Source organism: Dipodomys merriami, unplaced genomic scaffold, assembly GCF_024711535.1.
Source record: "Dipodomys merriami isolate MVZ:Mamm:240054 unplaced genomic scaffold, mDipMer1.0.p SCAF_103, whole genome shotgun sequence".
Taxonomy (NCBI): Eukaryota; Metazoa; Chordata; class Mammalia; order Rodentia; family Heteromyidae; genus Dipodomys; species Dipodomys merriami.
The window spans coordinates 4,603,132-4,625,297 of record NW_027202305.1 but is presented as its reverse complement, the minus strand read 5'-3'; the positions used below and the strand labels follow the sequence as shown (position 1 = coordinate 4,625,297).

The following is a 22,166-nucleotide window of genomic DNA, read 5'->3' as shown; positions in this document are numbered from 1 at the left end:
AATATGTTTACCTTTTCAGCATGTAGTTTGTCTAAAGAGGAAGAAGTTAATTCTTCTTGGTTCTGCTGCCTTGGAAATGATGGTATGAATTAGTGTCAGGAGACAGCTTCTGGCTGTCCTGTGACCTGGGCTTCTAATGCCTAAAAGAGACCTGGCACACAGTAGGTTCATTAGTTGCAAGAGTGCTTAAGCAAACTAACTGGCAAACACCCTCAGAGAACTTGCCAGTGGATTGGCTCTTTGGTGCCATTTTTTTTTTAAGTATGTGTGCCAGTACTGGGGCTTGAACTCAGGGCCTAGGTATTGTCCCTTAGCTCTTTCGTTCAGTGCTAGTGCACTATCATGTGATCCACAGCCCCAATTCTGGCTTTTAGCTGTTAATTGAAGGTCAGGGTCTCAGACTGTCCCAGCCTGGCTGGCTTTGAATAAGATGCTCAGATCTCAGACTCCTTAGTAGCTAGGATTACAGGTGTGAGTTGCGGGAGTCTGGACCAGTGACACTTCATTAGGTACAGGACTGTAACCTGGGAATTGGTCTACGTAGGCAGCCCCATTCTCCAGAAACCATTTATCCCATAGGCAAAAACTAGAACAGCCAATAGATGTAAAGTGGCTTTCTCATGTTTGTTTTTTTTTAAAATTAGTAGTGTCTCAGATGTGACTATGGAGATTTTAATCATTAAAAAAATTAGCTTTAGAATAAATAAGTTAAAAAAATAGCTCTGAAGCTGGGCACCAGTGGCTCACATCTGTAATCCTAGCTACTCAGGAGGCTGAGAATTGAGGATATTGGTGCAAAGCCAGTCCATAGAAAAAAATCTCCACTTAACCAGCAGAAAGCCACAGGTAGAGGTATAGCTCAAGTAGTAGAGTGCTGGGCTTGATCAGAAAAAAAAAAAAAATCAAGAAATCCAGGCCTGGAAGTGGAGTTGTGGCTCAAGTGGTAGAACACTAGCTTTGCACACAGAGAAGCTCAGGGACAATGCCCAGGCCCTGAGTTCAAGCCCAATGACTGACAATAAAGAACCCCAAAACCAAAAAATAAAGGGCACTGACATGGCTGGGAATGTGGCTTAGTGGTAGAGTGCTTACCTAGCATTCATGAAGCCCTGGGTTAGATTCCTCAGTACCACATAAACAGAAAAATCCAGAAGTAGCTCAAGTGGAAATGATAGAGTGCTAGCTAGCCTTGAGCAGCAGAAACTCAAGGACAGTGCCCGGGTCATGAGTTCAAGCCCCAGGACTGGCAAAAAACAAACTCCAGGCCCTGAGTTCAAGCTAGAGTACCAGCACACACACACAAAAGATGATACACATAACAAAAAAAGCCCCTTAGTTCTGCAATGAGTAAGTTCTGCTTATTCAATCCTTTGCTTACCATCCCCTGAAGCTTTCCCACAGTAAAATGCCCTCTTTGCTAGATCCTGGGGCCTGTTAAATTTGGAAAGATCTTGAAAGCAGCTTGCCAAGAGGTTTTGTATGCAAGGGAGAGAAGGTGAATTAGGAAACATTCCGGGTTTGTTTTATTCCCAAAGCTTAAGTACAGAGACGCACTTGAAGGGTATGAGGAGAACTCATTTTAAGAGGCATGGTTGGATGAGTCATTGGGTCTCAGTCAATTGATAGTGACATTGTAACATTATTAAGATAGGGGACAGTAAGACACGGGGCGCACTGGAGAAAGCATGACTAGATCCGGGTATAAGGCTCCCATTTGGCTTCTTGAGGGTAAACGAACGGACCTCCTTCCACTTTAGAGAGGGAGAAGCAGTTTCATTCCTCTTCAGCTCGGAACATGCCGGGCTCCACCAGCGGGTGGCAGTGCGTCCAGGTCCGCTCGTTCGGAAACTCGCTTGGAACTCTTAATCTGCTTCTATTCTTTCCAAAAATAAACATGACAGAATTAGCTGGCTGGGCCCCGAACCTAAAGCAAACCCAGCAGGAATGGGAGTCATCTTTGGTCTCCGTTTACTCTTCCCTTCTATTACGATCACTGCTTTTTACCGGTCTCTAGGTCCGCCTGAGCCCACGCCTCCAGGCAGGGGTCCCGAACCGCTGTGCAATGACTTTCCAACCAGCACCGGGAGCGAGGTAATTATTTCCTCTCCACAGCCAGTGTGGATGAGATCTGACGTCTACAAAATGGCTGAAGTCCCTTTACCTCCGACCCGGTGGAGGCTCAGCAACCTGGAAACGGGATGGAAAGCAAAGCCATCTTGGCTGCTGGAGGCAGAATTAGAGAGCCCGGCCGGACCCGGCCCTTCCCCGGCTCCACCACAAAACGAGACGGGGGGCTCGATGTCTACCGATCCGAAGACACGAACGGAAAGGCAGGGCGAAGGACGGGAGCGCTTCCGAGACCGTGTTCCCTGCCTACAAGGACCTGTGTTTTCTTTCCTCAAACTTGAGTCGCTGTGGAAAGCACCATGCTTTCTCCATTTGGCAAATGAAACCTTTCGTGTTTGCCAAGGCGAAACAGCCTCAAGGCGATATTTACACCGAGAAATCCAGGCTCCAAGTCACCCCCCCCCCCCCACCGCGGCCCGTCCCGGCTCCAAGTCACCCCCCCGCCCCCGTCCCGGCTCCAAGTCCCCCCCCCCGCCCCCGTCCCGGCTCCAAGTCCCCCCCCCAGTCCCGGCTCCAAGTCCCCCCCCCCCCGTCCCGGCTCCAAGTCCCCCGTCCCCGTCCCGGCTCCAAGTCCCCCCCCAGTCCCGGCTCCAAGTCCCCCCCCCACCGCGGCCCGTCCCGGCTCCAAGTCCCCCCCCTCCAGTCCCGGCTCCAAGTCCCCCCCCACCGCGGCCCGTCCCGGCTCCAAGTCCCCCCCCCGCCCCGGCTCCAAGTCCCCCCCCCCCGTCCCGGCTCCAAGTCCCCCCCCCCCGTCCCCGTCCCGGCTCCAAGTACCCCCCCCCCCCGTCCCGGCTCCAAGTCCCTCCCCCGTCCCGGCTCCAAGTCCCCCCCCCCCGTCCCGGCTCCAAGTCCCACCTCCCCCGCCCCCGTCCCGGCTCTAAGTCACCCCCCCCCGTCCCGGCTCCAAGTCCCTCCCCCCCCGCCCCCGTCCCGGCTCCAAGTCACCCCCCCAGTCCCGGCTCCACGTCACCCCCCCCGTCCCGGCTCCAGGTCATCCCCCCAAGGCCTTCCCCCCCGTCCCGGCTCCAAGTCCCCCCCCCAGTCCCGGCTCCAAGTCCCCCCCCCCAGTCCCGGCTCCACGTCACCCCCCCAGTCCCGGCTCCACGTCCCCCCCCAGTCCCGGCTCCAAGTCCCCCCCCCCCAGTCCCGGCTCCAAGTCCCCCCCCCAGTCCCGGCTCCAAGTCCCCCCCCCGTCCCGGCTCCACGTCACCCCCCCAGTCCTCCCCCCCCCAGTTCCTCAGGCACCAGGCCTGGAGCCCTGCGGCCCGGGGCGGGGTCAGGCGAGCAGGTGCCCAGGTGAGGCGCCAGCGCCCTAACCCCGTCGGAGATCTGGGGGGGTGGGCGGCACGTCAGACGCCCGGCCCGGAGCTCGCGCCCCGCAGTCCCGTATCCCAGCAGCGCCCTCGCCCTGCCTTAAGGAACGAGACTCTCCCGGTTTTGGGGGGGGGTTGGTGCCACTCTCATCGGGAATGGGGGTTCGTTGTGGGGGGGGTGCAGGTTCACAGCCAGACACCGAAGCGAGCGCTCGCGGGCCCCCCGGGGCCCCAGCCCGGCCGCTGGGGGCCTCCGGCCTCCGCCCCCAGAACTACTTTCCCTGCTGCCCTGCAGCTGGGCTGGGCGGAGGCGTCCGCGCGGGGGCGGCGGGGCCCGAGGCGGCCCGTGCGAGCGGCGGCGGGCGCGGGGCGCGGGCGGCGCCGCGGAGGGATCCGGCGGGGTGAGGCGGCTCCCGAGTCCGAGGGAGGAGTCCCCCCCTCCCCAAAAGGCGTCGGAGGGGAGGGGAGAGCCCGCCCGCTCGCGCGCCCGGGACGCGCCGAGGCCGGGAAGGCAGAACCGGAACCGGAACCCGCGCGCGGGCCCGCAGCGGCCGCCCGCCCCGCCCCTCCCCGCCTCTCCCCTCCCCTCCCCCGCCCGCCGGCGCCGCCTCCGCCCTGCGCGCGCTCCCGTGAGGCCCCCGGGACCCGGCGCCGGCCCCGCGCTCGTCGCCGCCCGCCGCTGCCGCGCTCCACGCCGGGCTTCCAGGCCGGACCAGACCGGACCGGATCGGACCGGGACGTCCCGCTCCCCGCCGAGCCGCCGCCTCCCGGAGCGTCGGGGCGGAGCCGCCGCCGCCGCCGCCCGCGCCGCCTGAGGAAGAGTCCGGGCCCCCGCGGGATGCGGAGCCGCCCGCGGCGCTGAGAGACCCGGTCCTGTCAGCGCGGGCCGCGGGGCCGACCCTGCCCGCCGCGCCCGCCGCGCGGCCCGCAGCCCGGGGGAGGGGGGCGGCCGGGACGACCAGCGGGGCCGCGGGCCCGGCGACATGGGGCGGCGCCAGCCCGGCACGGGACGGCCCGAGACGCGGCCGAGGCTGCGGCCACCCGCCGCCCGCGGCAGCGCCAGATAGAGCCGCGCGGACCCAGGCCCGGCGCCGCGGCTCGGGTCCGGGGGCGGACGCGGTCCCCGCGCGGACCCCGCCGGCCCGGCCCCGCGGACTCGCAGGCTCCCTCCGCCACCGAGGCTTCTTTCTCGCCGGGAGGACTCGGCGCCAGCTCCGGAGCTCTCCTTCCGGCTGTTTTCGGAGGGGGAGATCGCTCGCCCCGCTTCCACCCGCACCCCCTTTCTTTGCCCCCCCCCCTTTCCAGTCGGATGTTCTAGATGACCGAATGGAGTTTTGAGCTGGACTTTTGTGTCCCTGCCGGAATTGGGCCTGATCCCAGAGGACTGGGGGTGGGGTGGGGGTGCTGCTGTAAAATGCAAGTTGGATAGGAGGAGGACCTCGCGCCCAGGGCCCCAATGAGTGGCACACAGTCTACTATCACCGACAGGTGGGTACGAAGTTCCCCCGTCCTCCCCCCCCCCCCCCCCGCCGGCTGGGTCCTGCCCAGCCGGATCGCCCAGCGACATTGACAGGCCTCAGGAACCGGGGTGCCAAGGTACCTGGTGGGCTTCAGTTTGCAAACTGTGGTTTTGCTGCTGCTGCTGCTGGTGCTTTTTGGTTTTGTTTTTTTTTTTCCTTCCCAGAAAAGTTGCCCCTGTTTTCAGACAAGAGATAGGGAAAAAGCACGACTGTGGGGTACAGTCTGCAAATGCGAATTAGGGCCAAGTAACTCGACTTGGGGAAGGTCACTTTGGGTGAAGGTCAGTGGCTGAGTTGGTCCTGTGGGTTTCGGGGTGTCAGCGGGCTGCCTCCTGCCCTGCGATAGTTCTCTCTAGAGAACACTGCAGAGATTGCTGTCCCGTGAACTTAAATTTCAGCCTGCTGCTGCTGCTGGGTGCTTTGTGAATTTGATCTCCCCGGTTAAGTGTTGACCTGCACAGTGTCTATTAATTATCTAATAATTGTCCCGAATGTTGACATTACCAGTAAATCACAGGCTCTTGCTGCAGGCCGTCTCCAGGAGCTGAAAGAAATGAGGGGAAATCAGAGCTTGCTTGCTTTTAATGATGCTGTTTTAATATTTCATCCTTCAGAAACACTGGCATTTAATGGGGATGGGAGCTGTAAGAGTGGTTCAAGCAAGACAGGTGGAAGGTTTGATAGTCAGCGGGGCATGGCGATGTATGTTCATGGGCCTTTGGAGCCCCTCCAGCCTCCACAAGTAGATTCCCTTCCTCTCCTTAATTCGATTGAATCGGTTTAAGTGGCAAAGGGGTAATGGTTTCTGTAGCACGCTTTATTTCTCAATTTAATCGTGATGCTGCATGTTAGGCCCTAATTTTAGGCAGCTAACATTATTTTAAGTCAACATTCAAACTATTACATCATTAAGAAAAAAAAGAACTCAGATCAAATAATTGAATTTCAAGGCCAAAGCCCTTTGAAGAAAAGTCTAGAAGCGCTCCTTTGGAAAGTAGCTTAATTTCCAAATAAGAGAGTTTCACCCAAGTGAAAGACTGTTGATTTTAAAAGGGCCAAATTCCATTATCATAGCATAACAGCTACTTTAGAAGCAGAACTTCCTCTTCCTGTTGATGCTTTCCAGTGTCACATGAGTGTTCACCTAAAATATTCCATTAAATATTTAAACGATTTATGTTCACCCTTTATTTACACACTTTGTGAAATGGCTGTTCATTTCCAGTGAGCTGATTTTTAACTTCTCTGAAGATCTGTGTCACATGAGTCATACAGTGCTTTCCTTGTTCCCCTCCCGATCTCTCCTCTTTTTCTGTTCAGGGTCTTTGGCTCCTGATTAGTCACTTTCAAGGGTTTTGCTGGTTGTTCAGTTTGTGCCCTTGAACCTGTAGGCAAGAAATCATGCCTAGGAACTGATGTGTTGATTTTCATTGAGATGCTGGGATTTACCGTACAGAAGTGAAGGGCACCAGCTCACTCCACACAAAAGTCACTATGTGACTTTTCAGATCTGAATAATGATTTTCTTCAGCTGTGCATTTCAAGGATTTTCTTCTTCTTTCTATTGGAATAAAATACTTAGATTTGAGTCTTTTTATGGTTTAGCATAAAAATGTGATTATTGAAAGCCTGCCCCTCAAAAGAAAAATGGCTTTGATTTATTTGTATATTTATGCAACAGCAGTAAGTATACATTATATGAAGTCAGGTATTGTATAGTGGCTTTTAACGCTGGGAAAAAGTAGTTCACATTGGTGAAGGGAATCAGTTTGACTAAATGTTTATAAGGCTGAAAAGATAATTTCTCAGTTGAAACCTCTACCTAGTTACATTAGGCAACTATTCCATTTAAAGCAAGACCACCAAATAAAAAGGCATTAGCTCTTGCAACTGATGGAGAACCTGCTCTTCATCAAGCATTGATTGAAAGATTGAGCAGCAAAATGCACTGGGGATTAATATTTTTGAATTGGTTCAGATGCTGTCTAACTCCTCTCTCTCTCTCCTCCTCTCTGTCCTCCTCTCCCTCTCCCTTTCCCTCTCCCTCTCTCTCCCCCTCTCTTTCTCTCTCTTCCCATTTCTCCCCCCTCCCTCCCCCTCCTCCTTCCCCTCCCCCTCTCCCCTCCCTCCCTCCCTCCCTCCCTCCCTCCTTCCTTTCCTTCCTTTCCTTCCTTTCCTTCCTTCCTTCCTTCCTTCCTTCCTTCCTTCCTTCCTTCCTTCCTTCCTTCCTTCCTTCCTTCATGAAAGTTAAAGAGAAGTCACTTAATTTTGTTGAGATCTGTTTCTTAGGAATTTATTATTGTTATGTTTTCAGTTTTTATTTTTTTGGCAGTGATGGAGCTAGCTTGAACTCAGAGCTCTATGTTTGCTAGGCAGGTACTGTACTTGAGCCATGATCCCAAGCCCTGGTTTTTATTTTTTATTTTTATGAGGATCATTTTTCTTTAAGCATTTCTTTTCTGTAAAGTAGCTATTTCTCTTTAAGAGTAGTTGTTCCTGATGTGAGTATATGTTGAGGTGCAATCTGGAAGTACTGGTTTAGTCTTTCCATACCAGTGTGCCTTAACAGGGTTATGAGTGTTAGGATATAATTTCTAGGATAATTTCTAGCTTCCTCTCAGCCCTCCCTACTCATCTTTCTTCCCATGTGTAACTCCATTTCAAAGTAGGTATATTTTTCTGAATGTAAGGCTATTGGCAAATTAATGGTGCCAGAGTAGCTTTTTAGAGATCCTTTCAAGTTTGAAGTACTGTATGTGGTATGGCTTTGTTCTGTAGAGTGCAAAGCCACTAGGCCAGCTGTGTGAACTGGAGTTCTTTCATTGTGGTGCTTCTGACTACAGAGCCTGTCCTCAGTTGAAATCAGACTTAGCTGGTTTTGGGCGTTGTTCTGTTTTGCAGTTTGTGGCAGGCGACACATGGCTGAACAAGATAAGAAGGGTTTTATTCTTGTGTTAGGGACGTGCTGGGGCCGGGATGGAATTCAGCTATGTTTAGGGTCTGATTGGTCACTTTGGATACTGCGAACTTGGTTACATCCTGTTATTATTTTGCAGTTAAATTAACACATTCATTTGCTCCCTTCTCTTGCCGTAAGCTTGTACTGCTCAGCCTTGATTATTTGATCGTGGTGGTGGTGGTCAACCACCCCACCTCCTCCTCCTCCTTTTTCTTGATCTAAAACTTACAGTATGTTCACAGTAGTCATACAGCTTTTTAAAAAGTCTTAAGTAGTTTTATGGATACTTTACAGTTTCTTGCTTTGTCACTTCGATGAGACCAGGAGATTAACTTCACCATTTAGAATGATCACTAGAAAAGTAGTAAAAATGCTGTTCTTAAGTATGCATTGGTTGCATTCAGACCTAAAATAATATCCTAATTGTTTCCAGTCCTCCTACATGGCTTCTTCTGTTCCTAGAGTTTAGCTTCTGTGACATTTGGAATTTCTTCTGAGAGGTAGAGAGGAGAGAATGCTCTTCAGCAAACTCAAGTGATTCCACGTTAGCTTCTGTAACAGTTGAGTTTACTGGGGAGGAGGTACAGGCAAGAAAGTTACGGGGGTCTTCATAGAAGAAAATGGGCTTTTACTTTGCCTAGGGTTTCCTTCCAGATTTTGCTGTTATGTTGTAGATAAAAGCTTTGGATGTACTGCAGTTTTCTTAGCATTGAATCCAATTTTAATCTTGTTTGACTTAAGCACACTCTTTGAATATGTAAACCTGTAACTTCATATGCAGTTAGCATTTTCATTTCTGGCATTTTTTTCTTCAAATGTTGCCACGTTGCTTTTGGGCAGAAAAGAAGAGTTCATGTCAGTTTGTTTTCAAGGTTGCACAAGTCATCTGCAAGGTGACATTAATTGTAGCATTTTCTTGTAAAGCCATTCAACTGATAAATGCAAAATGAAAACTGGGGACAAGAATCACAGTATAATCTTGCCATTATTTTGCTTTCATCTTTTAAAAAATTGTTCAGTATAAAATCTTAATTCATATAGGTATGCAATAGAGCATTCACTCGTACAGTTTCATATGATTCAACAGGTAAGAGTCTAAAGGAAGTTAGAAAAATGTCCCTATTCAGGGAAATGACAGGAAGTATATTTGAAATCATTGCAAAAAATCATTACCTGGGGATACCACTTACCACTGCTGCTTTCAATGGTTAACACGCAGTGAATGCAGGCTTTTTTTGAGTGAATGCAGGTTTTTTCTTTTCTTTTTTTTTTTTTTAAACAAGTTTGAGTTTTCCACAAAAGTGAACTTGGTGGTAGGTATTCGTGGAATCATAAATGGTGGATTTCCATATTATTCTGTGGAGGATATTATTCTGTGGAGGATTATCATCGTTGGCAAAGAGTTGTATAAATCTCTAAGTGGTTGTCTCTTCTCAGAGTCATCAAGAAGGGGTAGGAATTGCTTCCCAAATCAGAGTGGGTCACAAAAACAGCATTTAAATGGTTCTTTTTTGTTGTTGTTGTTGGTCGTGGGGCTTGAACTCTGGGCTTGGGCGCTATCCCTGGGCTCTTCAGCTCAAGGCAAGCACTCTACTGCTTGAACCACAGAACCACTTCCGGTTTTCTAGTGGTTAATTGGAGATAAGAGTCTCACGGACTTTTCTGCCCCGGCTGGCTTTGAACCGTGATCCTCAGATCTCAGCCTCCTGAGTAGCTAGGATGACAGGCGTGAGCCACCAGCGCCCAGCTCAGAAGAGGCATTTCTAATAGTTATCAGGCAATCAAGATGCAAAAAAGTCCCCATATTGCCTCCAGAGAACCATTTAAATGTTGGGCGCTGGTGGCTCACACCTGTCATCCTAGCTACTCAGGAGGCTGAGATCTGAGGATCACGGTTCAAAGCCAGACCCAGCAAGAAAGTCCGTGAAACTCTTATCTCCAATAAATCACCAGAAAACCAGAAGTGGCACTGTAGTGCAAGTGGTAGAGTGCTAACCTTGAGCTGAAGAGCTGAGGGACAGCGCTCAGGCCCAGAGTTCAAGCCCCATGACCCACAAAAGAAAAAGAAATGCCTTTTTTAGGGCCAGGGGTGTAACTCAGCGACAGAGGACTTTCTTACCATTGTAGAGGCCCTGGGATCTTCCCTAGTACTGTCAAACACACCTTCTTATCATAGAATTGCGTATGTGACTATGCCATATTTTCAGGAATAGATAGCTTAACTTCATTTGGTCTTTATGTATTAAAACATAGATTAGAAGACATTTTAAAGCTTTGTTTTGAAGACATGTCCCTTTCCCTTTTAATAATTCGGAGTCTTCAAAATAGTACCTTCGAGAATTTTAAATTGGCAAGTATATCTATATCTGTATCTATCTATCTATATATTTGCTTCTTTTTGAGTAAATTCCTCCGAAGTGTGTCATGATATCCTTTGATAGGGCAGACTGTGTTTCTGTCATTTTTACACTTTAACACCACTCACAGTTGTCAGGATTACTAAGTCAAGATTATAAAATGGGAGAGGACAAACCCAAGGCTTTTTTTTTTCCTCCCAGTGCTGAGGATGCAGCTCGGCCTGAGGCCCTGAGTCCCGTGCTAGGCAAGCACTTTATGCAATATTTTAATCTAATTTTCTGGCTTTCAAGGCCTCCTGTTTTTATTTTGATTGTTGTCTTTTTATGTATGTTATTTTTCTCTCTTTTGTAATTTTTCAACCTCACCAAGTCAGAGTTGGGATTATTTTTTTCCTATGAGATGCTTACTCTAACTTTAAATGAATCTGGAGGATAAAGATACTATCACTTCCCCTGGAGCCTGAACAACAAGCCTGATGGGTCTTGTAATCAGGAAGCTTTTCCTGGTCTTTACCTCAGACTTTTCTTTTAAGTTGTCCTATTTTGTGTACTTGCTGGACCAAGCTAATTGTAATGCTGTCCTCCCATTTTTTGCTTCTATGACTCTAAATAGCTCAGATGGTTATCCACCACTGTTCCATTCCTCTTTTACTTTTTGCTTAGTCAAGTTGTTATGGTTTCTGTTGCCCCATGATCGAACTACCAACATCCTGCTTAATATTTTCCTAGCTTTCCTCCAAGTTGCTCTCAATACGGCAGTTGATAATTGTGTATTCTATCTGGACTCATTTTAGAGAAACAAGTTCAAACTTTAGTTTTCCTGTGATTCAGATTATAGGTAGCAAGAGCCTCCCAACCTAAATTCATTCTTATTTATTTATTTTGAAGTGCTGGGGATCAAATCCAGGGCCTTACACATATTAGCCAAGTTACCACTGAGTTTGTCCCTGGCTCCACTTTTATTTTACATAGTTTTTAGAGTGGATGTTAAATGTAACAGTCACATGACACAAGAATTGTGTCAGCATAAATACCAAATCAACTAATGAAATAATTTCTTAAGTTTTGGAGGCCTTCTTTTTTGGGTCCGGTTGTGGGGCCTAAACTCTGGGCCTGGGCGCTGTCCCTCAGCTCTTCAGCTCAAGGCTAGTGCTCTGCCACTTGAGCCACAGCGCCACTTCCGGCTTTTTGCTTTTTGCTTATGTGGTGCTGAGGAGTCGAACCCAGGGCCTCAGGCATGCAAGGCAAGCACTCTACCACTGAGCCACCTTCCCAGCCCCTATGGTGGCTTTCTTAAAAAAGTTTTTTTTTTTACAGTAATGCCTGAGTATGATAAATATTTCAGTTATGTGGCCAGAAGATAAAACACAGAAATCCAAAATGTCAGGAGCTTTTACTGATTAAAAATCAGAAGTGAAGACAAAATAAATTAAGTGAAGATAAGTGATTGTAGCTGTAAGGTAAAATATCTGTTGCAATATGTTGTGATCCATGCTTTTTTCCCTCTGGTGGTTTTTCAGTGTGTATTACCTTAAATTATATGTCATCTTTCTTTTCGTTCGTCTCCTGCAGTGTCTTTATAGTAGTGTAAAGAAATAGACCTGTTTTGCTTAGTAAATGAACTATTGTTAAAATTGAAAAACTGTCTTACTTTCTTGCTGTTGTATGTAAAACTTGTTACTAATGATAAGAGGTAGTAAGAAAGTATTATTTAAATGATTATAAAATACAATTAGAGAGCTTTTTAATTAACCTTTTTCTTTGAAACTTTTTAGTTTAAAAGTATGTAAGTAGATTTCACTGTTCCTTTGGTATTTCACCAGTAATTTTAGAATTTTGGAAACATGCCCATTTGAAAGCATTTTACTTTTTCCACTTAGAATGTCTGGAATATCAAGATAGCCATATATGAAAGGTGTTTATAAAACAGTGTCTAACTCCAAGAGAAGCCAGTGAAGCTGATGGCTAGAATAATTTTTAGAGTTTTAATTCTGCAAAGGTTTACATGATTGTGCCGAAGGTCAGACACTTTGTCCAAATTGCATAAGCATGTATTGTTGACTTTTAGTGAAAGAAGAAATATGCTAAGTTTATCTTATTGAATTAGCATGCACCAGGGCAGCTGACAGTTTAAATTCATACCAAAAACAGGATCTTTCACTAATTCAAATGCTGACTCCTATGTTGGTTTTTTTTTTTTTCCCATAAATCATAGTCATGTGTCAGGCTTGAGTGGCCTCCCAGTGTTTAGAGACAAGCAAATATAATGACCCGTGAAAAAATGTTTCCCTTCTTGGGACTGTGAACAGCAATTCACATGGAAATCAGAAACCTGTAAGAGGTTGGGATGGTGGCGCATACCTGTAATCCTTTCACTTGGGAGGTGGATGGAGAAGGATCTTGAGTTTGAAATTAGACTGGGCTACCTAGAGTGACCCTGTCTCAAAAAAAAAAAAAAAAAAAGTCTAAGGAAACCCAGTTTAGTTAGTGCTTGCAATTAGTTACTTGTCATACTTTTTTCTTACGACGTTATAAAAGCATATTGTAGTCATTTAAAGATAACTTGTAAAACTACAGTTTTGGTTAAATATTGTAAGTGCTAAGTTTTAGTTAATGTACTCAAAGAATTTTATAGGTATCGAATAGATTCGGGAAATGTGGATTATTATACTCAAATCTCAGACCTGATTAAAATCTTAAGGAATTTATGTCTAAAAGTGATCACATAATACAGAAAGTGGCCATATGTTGTTGTCTTGACTCATAACATATCCCCCAAATACACTTGAATACACATAGGAAATCTGTGAAGGTGTTTAACCACGTTCTCTCATAGATGCTGGCTGGTGATCTGTCTGGGTTGTGGTTTGCCCAGTATACTCTCTGTGGTTTACTCAGAGGAAGTGGTTCTTGTGGGTGAAGGTCTGATCTTTTTGGAGATTGGTGGTAGCATATGCACTGTCAGCTTATTTCCTGTTTTATTGGCTGTTAGGGTGAGATTCTTCTCAGGGTAAATACTAAAAGGCTACTTAAATGTTTTGCAGCAGCAGGATAGATAGCTACAGTGCTGTCTAATGTCCACCTCTCAGGTAGGAGAGGGTTAAGTTTGTAGAATGCTTTGAGATCCTAGGATGAAAAGTACAAATATATTCCTTGGAGATTATTGCTGTGTTCAGATACTGTTTAGCTGAAGCAAAAGCATGTCTATGTGATCAAGTGCTATTCTACTGAACTTGATTTCTGCAACCATTAAAATATTATTTAATCACTACAAGAGTCAAAGTTAGATTTTTTTTTTTACTTTGTCCTCTTCTAATTCTTTATTTAAATTATTCTCTTTCAGTAAATTAGTAGGAGATGCTCTGTTTGTTGTACTGGTAAAGACCTGTTCACAAATGTACTATTTAGAGCTTCTTCATCTATTTAACTGGAATATTAAAATAATGAATAGAGAGACTCCCCCCCCCCTTTTTTTTTTGTTTTTTTTCAGTCATGGGCCTTGAACTCTGGGCCTGGGCGCATCCCTCAGCTCTTCAGCTCAAGGTGAGTGCTCTACCACTTGAGCCACAGGAGCACTTTGGGTTTTCTGAGTGGTTTATTAGTGATAAGGGTCTCACGGATTTTCTTCCCCTGGCTGGCTTTGAGCCATGATCCTCAGATCTCAGCCTCCTGAGTAGCTAGGATTACAGGTGTGAGCCACCAGTGCCCAGCTGAGACTGCCTTTTGTGATCAATAGCTGTACTATGCATAAGCAAGCACGTCTATTTTTGATAAAACCCAAAAATGAGCAAACTAATAGAATTGCACATTTATTACTTGACATTAAAAAAAGCAACTGAATATTTTGATCGTAGAGTGATAGTTTTTGGTAGTGTTTAAATTTAAGTTGTCAGCCAATTTTTGCTTTGTTATATTTTATTGTTTAATTTGGAAAGGATAAAGAAAAAAAAGTGGCCAAAATGATCCAACTACCCTAATGTTGTCCAGATGAAACACGCATGCACACACACACACACACACACACACACACACACACACACACACACACACTTTATTTTACTCTTTTTTTTTTTTTTTTTTGGTCGGTTGTGGGGCCTGAACTCTGGGCCTGGGCGCTGTCCTTCAGCTCTTCAGCTCAAGGCTAGCACTCTACCACTTGAGCCACAACACCACTTCCTGCTTTTTTTCTGCTTATGTGGTGCTGAGGAATTGAACCCAAGGCCTCATGCATGCAAGGCAAGCACTCTACCACTGAGCCACCTTCCCAGCTCTAATTTTCTCTGTTTTTAAATCTTTAAGTAGTTCTACAAAGGAAGTGACATTTAACAAAGCAGTCTGAATATAATGGAGCTTGATCACTTCCACACTTTAAACCATACTAATGTTATAAAAAGGCTCTGATCTTACCCCTGTCCATACAGAGTCACCATTTGTTGGGCATTCTTCTGAGAGATACCCATAGTTAAACTATTTTGGATTAGCCAGGTATCTGTGGCTCATGCCTATAATCCTACATTTGCAGGAGGCTGAGATCTGAGGATCATGGTTGGAAGTCAGTTCAGGCAGAAAATCTTAGACTCTTTATCTCCAGCTAACTAACAAATAGCCAGAAGTGGAAGTGTGGCTCAAGTGATAGAGCACCAGCCTTTAATGAAAAAGCTAAGCAGGGGGCTTGGAGTGTGGCTTTAGAGGCAAAGTGCTTGCCTGGCATGCACAAAGCCCTGGGTTTGATTCCTCAGTACCACATAAACAGAAAAAGCCATAAGTGACACTGTGGGTCAAATGGTAGAGTGCCAGTCTTGAGCAGAAGGAGCTCAGGGACAGTGTGTAAGCTCCAAGTTCAAGCCCCAGGACTGGCAAGAAAAAAGAGAATTAAAAAAAAAAGCTAAGCAGGAACTTGAGACCCTGAGTTCAAGTCCTAGTATCAATACAATTTTATTTACTCAAACTCCTCCCTTTTTTCCTCCCTCCTTTTCTTCTTCCCTCTTTCTTTCCCTTCTTCTCTTTTTCTTTTTTTCTTTTACTGCCTGTCCTGGAGCTTGAACTTTGGGCTTAGGTGCTGTTCCCAAGCTCCTTTTTGCTCAAAGCCAGCACTCTACCACTTTAACTACAGCCACTTCCAGATTTTTCTGTAATTAATTGGAGATAAGAGTCTCATGGACTTTCCTGCCTGAGGTAACTTCGAACTGCGATCCTCGGATCTCAGCCTCCTGAGCAGCCAGGATTACAGGTGTGAGCCACCAGTGCCTGGTCTCTTTCTTTTTTTGGAAAAGGGCATAGACTATAACCCAGGCTGGCCTCAAACTCTTAAGTCTTCTCCCTTCACCTCTGAAGTGCTGGGATTACTTGCTTATACCCGTACTCTGATTCTTCAAAACATTGAAATATATACTGGCCTATTTATTTTTGCATCTACTCTGTAGTAGGTATATCTGTCAGGTTTTGCTCTTTATACTGGCATAGCAACACCACCTTTGAATTTCAGTGTCAGCTCCTGATTGGCTATATCATTGCTTCCTGTGTCTTACACTGGAATCTTGGCTAAGGAAGCATCTGCTGTCTGGTGTATGTCATTATTGTGGCCAAAGGAAAAGGCAAGAAAACGGATGCAAACATAGGCTGACTCTTAAAGCTTTCAGTCAGTCATAGTGCACACCACAATGGCTCTGAGGACATTGGCCAGACCTAATCATGTGGCCTTTGTCAGTGGGATAGAATATATACCTCTTCCCCCATTGCAGGTGACTTGATCACATGTAAGTCTGTATAATCCTTTCAGGAAGCAAAGTAGAGGTTGAATAATTAGGAACAAAAATGTCTAGTTTACTACAGGTGATGCTTAATGAATGTTTTCATATGGATTGTTTTGAGTCTGTAAAAGTTCTGCTTTTTTAAATGGGAAATTTCAGATCCACAGAATAGTAGAGATCAGTATGTTGAACTTCCGTGTTCTTCTCATTAGCATCAACGTGATCCATGTATGGGTAGTCTGGGTTCATGTTTCCTTCCCTTGCCTCCTTATTTACTTACTTTGAAGCAGTTTCTGGATGTCCTGATTTTATCCATGTTTATTTTCCTAAGTTATGGCAACTTAGTCTGAAATGATAACTTTAGTAAGTTCTCACTGTCTACGTAGATTGAGATAGCAGTACTGTGAACTGACAAGCATGGAGTAGGAGAGGATGTTCATGGAGTATATTTAGAATTTGATAGCCAGGATTTGTTTTGATTTCATTTCCAGTATTTCTGGAGGAGGCTTGCAACAGAATGTCATCCACCTTTCCAGCCTCTCCTCTAATCCACTTTAGTGTGTGTCTTATGTGTGTGTAGCAGAAGCAGGTAATTAACCTCTGGAAAAAATAACATTGCAACAGATTTGATTTGTAGGAGGGTTCATTTCTCACTGAGCTTCTGTTGGAATCCTGCCAATTGAAAGGAATCCCAGCTTTTAATGGCTCCCAAGTCTTCTGGGAGCTTGAGGTTAGCAATGTCATTTTCTCTGGAGAAGAAATTCAGAATCACTTGTAAAAATCCTCTGTTCACCTATACTGTTTGTTGTGCAGAGAAAGAATCTACATGTCTTTAAAGCAATCCCCGTGATGATATGAAAGTAAATGAATCTATCTGGTTTTAGCTTAGAAATCACTAAAGCCGACTTAGCTGCTCAGGTTAATTGAACTGAGGGCCTTGAAGCCTCCATAACAGCTCAAGATGCTAGTATAATCAATCTTTTTATTTTTCATTTCCATGGTTGTAGAGAGTAAGAGACATGTTATGAATGTAGGATGGTCTCTCTCTCTTTTTTTTTTTTTTTTTGGGGTCCGGTCATGGGGCTTGAACTCTGGGCTTGGGTGCTGTTCCTCAGCTCTTCAGCTCAAGGCTAGCACTCTACCACTTGAGCCACAGCGCCACTTCCGGCTTTTTTCTTTTTTGCTTATGTGGTGCTGAGGAATTGAACCCAGGGCCTCAGGCATGCAAGGCAAGTGCTCTACCACTGAGCCACCTTCCCAGCCCATCTTTTTTTTTTTTTTTTTTTTTTTTCTAAGCAGTCATGGGGCCTGAACTCTAGGCCTGGGCACTGTCCATCAGCTCTTCAGCTCAAGGCTAGCACTTTACTACTTGAACCACAGCACCACTTCCGGCATTTTCTGCTTATATGGTGCTGAGGAATCGAACCCAGGGCCTCATGCATGCAAGGCAAGCACTCTACCACTGAGCCACCTTCCCAGCCCAGGATGGTCTTTTTCTGTACCAGGTCTGGGGCTTGAACTCAGGGCCTGGGCACTGTCTCTGAGCTTTTTGGGTCAAGGTTCACACTGTACCACTTGAGTCACAGCTCCACTTCCTGCTTTTGCCTGGTTAGTTGGAGATAATAGTCTTTTGGATTTGTCTGCCCTAGCTGATTTCAAATCAAAATGATCAGATCTTAACCTCCTGAGCTGCCAGGATCATAGGTTTGAGCTACTGTCACCCAGCTAGGATCATCCTTTCAGGGAATAGTGGGACATAAATTCTTTATAGAATATATGTTCTTTATGGTGAGGTAGAAAAGAGTTTAGTTTACAGTTGAGTGAATTCTTATATATAACAGGGTGAAAGTATAATACCACTGTCAATTTTATTTACTTTATTGGCTTCTGATCACTGTAAATAGAGACAATTAAAGTAATCTTTATAAATAGCCAAATAATTTTAATTTTCTTTAATTAAATTATATTGCTAACCTCACTTCAGAGTGAGGTTAGTTTTCATAAAAACTACAAGTTAAAAATGGCTTTCATTGGTGAAAGTAAAATTAAATTCATTTTTGTCTTTCTATTAGTTTTGGATTTGGTTCCTTGGGACAGTAGTTGATTTTAAATATAAATAAGTAAATTTTCCCAATGGAGAACAAATCTATAACTTCCATTGTTAACATGTCTATTGTTGTATCACAATTGAAAGCATTGGTTTTCAGAGATAATTGTTTGTTAGTACCTTTATCAGGATAATAGTACTTGGATTGCATTTTAGTTGGATTTACTTTGTACGTTGCCAGCTTGGATAAGACTTGTGGTTTTTTGCTAACTGTATTTACCCAGAAATCCTATGTGATTAGAATTCTTGAGGCTGTATTTAGGGGTAATTTGGGTGTGTTGCCTAGATGTGATTAGCAAAGAAAGAAACTCCTTACCATGGAATTGTAACTGAACAGGATACAGAGTACAGTTCTGCTTCTAAAAATAGGAATTAAGTCAGGTATTACATGGATGGATATTTGTAATTGTATTTTTTACCCTGCTGGTAGGTTTTTTCTCTTTGAAACTGCACTCTTGTCAGAGATAGCTGACTCTTACACAGATAGGGCTGGGGTGTATGTCTCAAGTGGTAAGAGCACCTGTCTAGTAAGGGAGAAGCCAACTTCAACCCTAGTACTGCCAAAAAAACACAACCAAAAAGTAACTTTTAAAAGAAAAGATATTTCAGCCCTGAATTTAATGTGCATGCATGTGTGCAGTGTTGGTGTTTGTGTGCTTATGTGTGTTTGTATGCTTGTGTATGTATGTGTGTGTGTTTTACCCATGTATATAATAATAAGTGGAAGGAACTGAGGATGATATTGAGAGGAGTTTGGATTTTGGGTGTATTTTATTACTAGCAGGGAGATCTTAGGCAAATTTACTTTTCTCAACAGCAGTTTAATTTTCTTTCTTTTTTTTTTTTTGAGATACATATGTTTATTTCTACCTTGTTATTTTAGGCTTTCTATTTTCTTCCTTTTTTTTTTTCTTTTTTTTTTGTGAAAATACTGTACAGAAGGGTTACAATTACATGGGCAAGATAATGAGTACATTTCTTATTAAGCATTGTAGCCTCCTCCTTTGTTTCCCCTTCCCATCCTATCATCTCCCTCCCCCAAACCTCCCCCCTCCCACCAAACGACTTGTATGTCTCATTGTTGCAATGGGTCCACCTGTATCCCTATTTCCCTTCCACAAATTATAACAACATCAAATACACTGAAAGCAGGGGTTATACCGTGGGGGAGGGACAGACAAAGCAACAAAGAAATAATCTTATAAATGTGTTAGAAACAATCGCATGAAACATTTGAATACATATCTTAGGGTTCATTTCCCTAACATCAACTTATCTGACCTTTTCTGCTTGACTCAGACATATACTAGTTATTGCAAATAAGGGAAACCATGGGACCTATGTTTCTTTGGGCCTGGCTTACTTCACTTAAAATAATTTTTTCCAAGTCTTTCAATTTCCTAACAAATGGGGCAATGTCATTCTTTCTGATGGAGGCATAGAATTCCATTGTATATATATACCACATTTTCTTGATCCATTCATCTACTGAGGGGCATCTGGGTTGGTTCCATATCTTAGTTATGGTAAATAAGGAACAGTTTAATTTTCTTGTCAGTAAAAATGAGAGTAATGTTTATTTGGAAGATTTGTTGTGAAGTTTAAATGAGAATGTATTTATGGACCTAGCACATAGTAAAAGGTCAGTAGATTATATAGCTGGTGGTGTTTAAACCTCAGACATTAGCTGTTGCTCTAAACCCTATAAACTTGTTTTTTTTTCCTTACTGAGATAACTCCTTTTATATTTAAAATTATACGTTTTAGAATTAGGATGTATTTACAAATGGATAGATTTTTTTTTTTTATTATAAAGAGGTTGCAGTTAAGACAGGTTAAGGGCTGGGAAGGTGGCTCAGTGGTAGAGTGCTTGCCTTGCATGCATGAGGCCCTGGGTTCGATTCCTTAGCACCACATAAGCAAAAAAAGAAAAAAGCCAGAAGTGGTGCCGTGGCTCAAGTGGTAGAGAGCTAGCCTTGAGCTGAAGAGCTGAGGAACAGAGTTCAAGCCCAGATTTCAAGCCCCATGACCGGACCCCCCCTCCCTCCAAAAAAAATAATAAAGAGAGGTTAAGAGTGCATTTCTTTTTGGACAACAGAATGTTAAAAGACTAATTTCAATTCAGACTGTAAAATGGTATAAGATCTCAATAAAATACATAGATAAGATGTATAAGATGAGCAACCACTTTTTTTTTTCTCAAGCCTGGGCTGGCTGGGTGCTCAGGTTGGCCTCAGACTTAACATCCTCCCGTCTTAGCCTCCTAGGTGCTGGGACTATAGGTGTGCGCCATCCCACTGTGCTCAGCAGTGAACTTTTAAATCTGTGGTTGATCCCTTAGAATTTGTGTTGTTCTGTGTTTATCAACATTAGTTCATTTGTTTATTCATTTATTCAGCATTTTTTTTTATGCTCATGGGGCTTGAACTCAGGGCCCTGAGCTCTTTTTGTTTAAGGCTAGTGCTCTGTCACTTTGATCCGCATGATCTGCAGCTATACTTCTGGTTTTCTGTTGGTTAATTGATATGAGTCTCGTGGACTTTCCTGTCCTGATTTTGAAGAACCATCTTCAGATCTCAGGCTCCTGAATAGCTAGGATTACAGACATGAAACACCAGCACCTGGCATCAATAAATGTTGAATGCCTACTTACTGTGTAGGTCATTGTTATGGAAGGTGGGTTTTTTTTGTTTTGTTTTGTTTTTGTCAGTCGTGGGGCTTGAACTCAAAGCCTGGGCGCTGTCCCTGAGCTCTTCAGCTCGAGGCTAACACTCTACCATTTGAGCTACAGTACCACTTCCAGTCTTTTCTGTTTATGTGGTACTGAGGAATCAAACCCAGGACTTCATGCATGTGAGGCAAGTACTCTACCACTGAGTCACCTTCCCAGCCCCTGGAAAGTTTATTTTAAGGTCTTGCTATATCTGTAAATTAAGAACTTTATTTGCAAGCATGTCATTTATGGGTTGGTGCTGAATACTAAGGCTCTAAAAGTCATTTTTATATTTGGGAAGCCGTGGTCTGAAATTATAACTGACTAATCATGATTTTATGTTCCAAATTAGAAACTTAATACATTTACTTCCTATCACATACTGTCCTTTTATTTTCCTTTTAAGTTATTTTAAGTTTCATTGCATTTTAGTAAACTACCTAAACTGAAATGGAACTGGAATGGTGTTGGTGTAGTGGAATTAGGACTTCATGGCTTTTTGGTAGCAGAAATCACCACTGTATGAATTAGATTTTGTTGCATTCACTTTTTGGAAGGAGAATCTCATTGACTCTTTGAAAGTAGTTTTTTTAAGCCTTTACATTGTGCATTCGGTGAATATGTAAATATGGTAATAATTTGGTCAGTAAAGGCACAGTGGTTTGATTAGTAAGATAATGTTTAAATCATGATGACCTTTTCCTCTATTCAATTAAAGGCAGCAAGATGTGAGTGAAAATGAACATTTACTCATAGATAAATGTGGTCTCAGCTGTAGAAAAGAACCTTCTATTTATTAAGTACATAATACATAGTGGGCCCTTTCCTAGCTCCTTCTATGCTTTGTCTTTTTTAATCTTCTCAACAAAGCAAGTAAATATTTTTCCCATTAAGAAAAGGGGGGGGGGAAAGTATAAAGCTCAAAAAGGTTCACTAACTACTTAGAGCTTCAAGATAGTTTATAAACAGAAGTTGAGATACAACTCCAAGTGAAGTTTAAAAAATTTTTGTGAACTAATGGTCTCAGTTCTGTTTATATTGATTAGCTTATTTTGATCTTTTTAACCAGTAGGATAAAAACCCAGGATAAAACCCATTTTGTCTTCAACACAAGTCTATTATTGTTGCTATATTATAATTTTATAATTTTATCTCCCCCTCCCCCTTTTCTTTTTGGCAAATACTAGGGCTTTAACTCTCTAGCTCTACCACTGAGCCATGTCTCCAGCCCTGCTATTTGCTGGTTAACTGGAGATGGTGTCTCACACACTTTTCTCTCTAGACTAGCAATGGAGATAATATGCATTAAGAAAAATGTCT

The 22,166-nt window shown here is 44.4% G+C and overlaps 1 protein-coding gene across 2 annotated transcripts in view; it reads left to right on the top strand.

The window, feature by feature from the left end:
* Nucleotides 1-4,159: 4,159 nt before the first annotated feature.
* The window catches only part of LOC138810375 (rho guanine nucleotide exchange factor 12-like), a 115,554-nt gene continuing 97,547 nt past the window's right edge, over nt 4,160-22,166 (top strand). The window contains exon 1 of one of the 2 annotated variants that reach the window (XM_069997428.1): nt 4,160-4,928. In XM_069997428.1, coding sequence (XP_069853529.1) covers nt 4,897-4,928 — 32 coding nt within the window. In that variant the 5' untranslated portion in view covers nt 4,160-4,896. The remainder of the gene's footprint in view (nt 4,929-22,166) is intronic. The other variant, XM_069997437.1, reaches the window with a different exon arrangement.